This window comes from Brienomyrus brachyistius, unplaced genomic scaffold (genome assembly GCF_023856365.1).
Source record: "Brienomyrus brachyistius isolate T26 unplaced genomic scaffold, BBRACH_0.4 scaffold118, whole genome shotgun sequence".
Lineage (NCBI taxonomy): Eukaryota > Metazoa > Chordata > Actinopteri > Osteoglossiformes > Mormyridae > Brienomyrus > Brienomyrus brachyistius.
Genome location: NW_026042393.1, coordinates 29,335 through 34,691, shown reverse-complemented (window position 1 = coordinate 34,691; position 5,357 = coordinate 29,335). Strand labels below are relative to the sequence as shown.

The 5,357-nt window shown below is 41.3% G+C and overlaps 1 protein-coding gene across 1 annotated transcript; it reads right to left on the bottom strand.

Moving 5' to 3' along the window:
- Positions 1 to 2,745: 2,745 nt before the first annotated feature.
- On the bottom strand, positions 2,746 to 5,009 carry LOC125727805 (transmembrane protein 35B-like). The gene is made up of 3 exons (XM_049004754.1): positions 4,753 to 5,009; positions 4,051 to 4,231; positions 2,746 to 3,578 (listed from the first exon to the last, which is right to left on the bottom strand). The coding sequence occupies exons 1-3, from the start codon at positions 4,858 to 4,860 to the stop codon at positions 3,454 to 3,456; spliced, it is 414 nt and encodes a 137-aa protein (XP_048860711.1). The 5' UTR covers positions 4,861 to 5,009; the 3' UTR covers positions 2,746 to 3,453.
- Between the last annotated feature and the right edge of the window lie 348 nt (positions 5,010 to 5,357).

Here is a 5,357-nt window from a genome sequence, read left to right as displayed (position 1 = left end):
GTTAAGAACAAACAGCTTGCCCTAACCAGCTCCTGTTAATATCTTAATATATAATTATTATAATTATGATCACTTTTCTTGGGGCATTCTCAATATTGAACTTACTGCCGCAGAAATTATTTTTCCACGCTCAAAACCCTTTCATATTTTTTCCTTTGAAGACAATATCCACTTAACCTCAATGAATGATTTTCAGTCAATTTCTCTGGCAGAGAAAGTCAACTGAACAAAATGGAATAATCCTAATTTTAAGATTGGAGTCTAAATGTGGAAGATAAGCAGGTGATGGCAGGCAGGTGACGGCAGGCAGGTGTTGGCAACAGGTGATGGTAGGCAGGTGGTGGCAAGCAGATGATGGCAAGCAGGTGATGGTAGGCAGGTGATGGCAGGCAGGTGTTGGCAAGCAGGTGATGGTAGGCAGGTGGTGGCAAGCAGATGAAGGCAGGCAGGTGATGGCAAGCAGGTGATGGTAGGCAGGTGATGGCATGCAGGTGATGGCAAGCAGGTGATGGCAGGCAGGTGTTGGCAGGCAGGTGATGGCATGCAGGTGCTGGTGCTGCTTCTGACAGCAGGATGTTCCCTCACAGGTCTCGCTCTGTGTTTGCCCTGTGATACTGCATGTACCTTCAATGATTCACATTTAAGTGGTTCTGGAAAATGGATGGATGAAATAATATTTTAATATGCATTAGAATTCTGCAGCTTAATCGTGTTTCTGTATTTACAGAACAAATTTTGTAGTTTTAGCAGCACATGAGAATCATCAATTGGCTATTCTAGCTTTGTATGATTTCTACACACCCACGCTATGGGACATTAATGCTATTTAAGAAGGATCTAGTGCCATCTAGTGTATCCATACAGGACTTAAATCTCCCCTCAAAACCTGACAAAACATGTCACATTGAATAGTAACTTCACTAAACATCAAACTACACTAAATGGATAAAAATACTGGAATACGCCTCTTAATCATTGAATTCAGGTGTTCCATTCAGACCCAGTATCGCGGATGTATAAAATCAGGCACCTAGTCTTGCAGTCAGGTTTCCAAACATTTGTGGAAGAATGGGCCGTTCTGAAGAGCTCAGTGAATTTAAGCATGGTGCTGTCATAGGATGCCACCTTTGCAATAAGCTAGTTTGTGAATTTTTTTCCATGCTAGATATTCCATAGTCAACTATAAGTGGTATTATTGCAAAGTGGAAGCATTTAGGAACAACAGAAACTCAGCAATGAAGTGACAGACCACATAAAGTAACAGCAGGGTTGCTGAATGCTGAGGTGCTTAGTGTGTAAAAGTCACCAACACTCTGTTGACTCAGTAACTGCAGAGTTCCAAACTTCTTCTGGCATTAATCCCAACACAAAACCTGTGAGCCGGGAGCTTCATGGAATGGGCTTCCATGGCCGAGCAGCTGCACGTAAGCCTCACATCACCAAGCACAATGCCAAGCGTCGGATGCAGTGGTGTAAAACACACTGCCACTGGACTCTGGAGCAGTGGAAATGTGTTCTGTGGAGTGATGAGTCACGCTTCTATGTCTTGCAGTCTGATGGACAAGTCCGGGTTTGGCAGATGCCAGGAGAACGTTACCTGTCTGACTGCATTGTGCCAACTCAGAATGGTTCTAAAGGAGGCCGGAGCCCCCCTGACCACATGCATGACCCCCATGACCTCCCTAAAATATGCATGATACTTGGGTCTGAAATAACTGTATTACTACTGTTATTATTTACATTTATATATCTGCACTGATAAAAATTAAAGGTTTTAATGGTTCTATTTTAATACTTAGGGGTTCCTATTAGCACTGAAAGGAGTCTTAATGCTCTCTGATGTTGACACCTTTGAGTTCAAAACATTTCTCATTTGGAACCATTCATCCATCCATTTCCTGAAACCACTTATCCTATTCAAGGTTGCAGGGGGTCCAAAGCCTATCCCAGAGGTTATGGGTGCAAGGTGGGGAACAACCCAGGATGGGGCACCAACCTGTTTTGAGGCACAGAATGTATTTTGAGCACGAAATCGAGCGCATGACACTTGATGACCCATAAATTCTTTTCATTGGAACAATCAGTGTTTTTTCATTTTTTAAGCAAACTGCCAATCTTGCACACAAAGTATAACTTCTATGTAATGGATTGTGTATGTGAGAAAACCGCTGATTATTTGTATAAATGTCAGAAGTTTCATGAAGCATTCCAGTCTGTTCATTTGATTGTACATTATTTATGATCATGCAGTTGTTCATTTAAAATAGCTCTACTGGGAGAAAAGAAACATCTACTATTGAAACAAAAAAAAATTTAAAAGCAGTACAACAGATTCAAAACAAAAACAAATACTAAGGGTGTTAATATTTTACTAATCTAGCGCAATTATTATGTGGCCCATGCGAGTTTGGACAAGTTCCAGGGTGGCCCATTAACGAAAAGGAGTTTGACACCCCTGATCAAGAACCTCCACTGTGCCAACTGCACAGTTTGATGGAGGAGGGATAACGGCATGGGGCTGTTTGTTATGGGTTGGGCTAAGCCAGTGAAGGGAACTCTTATAGCTTCAACATGTCTGGGCTCGTACTGCAACTAGGAACATTTAGGTTAAACATAAAACAAAATTTCTATTAGCTCTCAGTGTGTAGAACTAGATGAAGAAACTGGACCATATTGTAGACATGATGCTACCCGACCGACCTTATCACACTTGTGTGCAAATAGTGGACCAGATATTTTCCCGACTATTACTGAGTAATTTATTTTGAAAAAACAAAGATTACAAATCAAACAGGACCAATACAACAAGAAGTGCAGTTTCATCACTGCATTTTACACATATCCCATTAAGTAAAATGTGCCCAAGTTTCAAATATCTCAAATGTATTAAATTTGATAGGAAACAAAAAGCAGAGTTTCATTTAAACACACTGCAAAATATTCCAGTTCATTACTGAACAGAAATAAAGGAAGTCTAAAATTAAATGTTGAATGTGGCATATTCAGAGCGATTTCTTAGGTTGTAATTTTTGGGCTCATCAGAACTGCCTGGTAATGTTTCCAGTTTCCTGATACAAATTTACAAGTACAATATAGTTTTTATAGAAATTACATAATTCTATCATGTTCTGTATGCCCATAATGTTTCAATTTCTATGCTTATAAATCACACATGACCTACATATGCATTCCGTATTAAATTAAATCAAACTAATAGCAGTTAAATGTGGATATTCCCCAACTGTGGTTATCATTATCCCACCAATATACAGTCCTATGATACTGAAATGAATGCATATTTTGTCAAATATTTGCAAAAAGGACTTTTAAAGGCATCCATTTGACAGGCAATCGTTCACTCCTGCAGAGGCTGATGCTTTATGGAATGTGACATCTGCAGGTCCTCCAGTTGCACACAAAAGGTGTGTGTGTGTGTGTGTGGGGGGGGGGGGGTCAGTGTATCTTGCTTTTGGTCCCACAGCCCCGGACAGCCAGCAGCAGCAGCAGTCCAAGGAACACAGCCGCAGGACAACATGTGTAGAGAGGCTGCTGCAGCTTCAGCAAGGTGAATACAGCCACTACAAAACAGTGTGCATGGGTGTGTTAGCAGAGACCGAAATGCACCCAAAGTGACCTGTGTCCCCCCCAGTATTTACCATTCAGTTTGCTCAACTGTTCTTTGTTTTAGCTGTGTTATCCTCTACAGACACTGAACATGGCATCTCATCCATATCCTTACTTGCTGTGCAGATTAATCTGAAGATAAGTTTTTACCATTTAGCTCATGAGCAAGCTTACCACTGGGTTGTCATTTTCTAAATGTCGGTCAAAAAATAAAATCAGTTATATTACCTTTCTTGCCATATTGCTGTTTTATAAATCTGAATTATACATGAAATTAAATGGGGAAACACAAGGCCCACAGCACAAGCATATGATCGCTACACAAACACAGTCCACCCATCTAACCACGAACTTCTGAGCTGTCCACTATAACGCCTCAGGAAAAGACCATACTGCATATATCAGCTTGCGATCTTGGTTCCTCACCCATCATGACCACGGAGAGAACAAGATTGCTGATCTCCTGCAAAATTCTGGGCCCAAAAGCCAGCAAGGCTCCAGCTACAAGCTCCAGCCAGCCAATGACGATCAGGTACTGCTCAGGCTCGAGATGGAGGCCAACTATTCGCAGGGGGAAGACGGCCGAGAACTCCACAAACTGGGTGCGCTAGATGGAAGATGCGCAGGTTATCACATTAACCGAAAAAAATGCGAATACGCTTATAAACCATTACGTGTGTATGATATTCAACATTTAATCCTGTTATTTGTGAAATATATATATTTCTATTGTAGGTAAATGTTAATATTTACAAAAGCTATCGTTGCAATTTGGGGATACCGGTGATAAAAGGTAAAGTACCGGCACCAAGCGAAAATGGCCTGGATTTTGGTGCATTCTTCGCGACAAACAAGAGCAGCAGGGCGGTTTCCAGCACCGGAGACAAAATTATATTTAAAATATTAATTCATATTTAAAAACATTCAGTATCATGTAGAGTAATGTTTTAGTTTTACGTAAAACATTAACATTTATAGCTTACGCACCTGAAAACTTGAATTTCTGAGAAAACCCCCGGTTCAAAAAGCGCGCTCGGCGCACGTCCCCGGACTCAAACCGCGTCGTTTGCTGCGACCATCCGATCGGCTTCTTACAGTAAAAAGGTCCATATATGCATGAACACTTACCATGTGCATGTAGATGTCCTCCGATATCTTATCTGTTAGTTTCACTGCACCTGCAAGCACAAACAAAAGCCCCAGCAGTACACGCAAAAGTGTGAAAACCAGCGCCATTATAGAAATGACAATATGGGCAGGATTGGGGAAGGAACAAAAAAAGTCGCATAGCGTTTGTCACAATGCTCCAGCGACTCGCCTGCCCCACTGCTCTTTTTTCCTCTTCCTTTTGGTAAGTGGTGGACTTCCGGCTTGAATCGTTTCTGCGCGCGACGATCCCTTTTTCTGTGGCGCTGATGGTTCTGCGGCCTCCATTTCCCTATATTCATTGCGGTAATGATATTTTTCGTTGCTCTATAATCTCTTGACAAGTAGGTGAAAATGCAATGGTGGCAAGTAACGAAGTACAGTTACTTAGTTACTGTGAAGTATATTTTTCACATATCTGTACTTTACATACAAGCACATTTAGCCGTGGACTTACTCTATCGGTCTTTGTCAGTCACGTGTCTGCACTGTCTGACACGCCCCCCATTCGTCATTTTGGGTGTATCGCATGTAAACATTTGGTTAAACTTAATATTTAATATTCAGTGTTTTTTTCTCCACAAAAT

Excerpts from the sequence above, each read along its gene's own strand:
- LOC125727805 (XM_049004754.1), bottom strand. The coding sequence starts at position 4,860 with ATGGCGCTGGTTTTCACACTTTTGCGTGTACTGCTGGGGCTTTTGTTT. Across the intron at positions 4,232-4,752 it reads AGGACATCTACATGCACATG|CGCACCCAGTTTGTGGAGTT; the intron begins GTAAGTGTTCAT and ends TCTTCCATCTAG. Across the intron at positions 3,579-4,050 it reads TCTCTCCGTGGTCATGATGG|TGGCTGTATTCACCTTGCTG; the intron begins GTGAGGAACCAA and ends ACTGTTTTGTAG.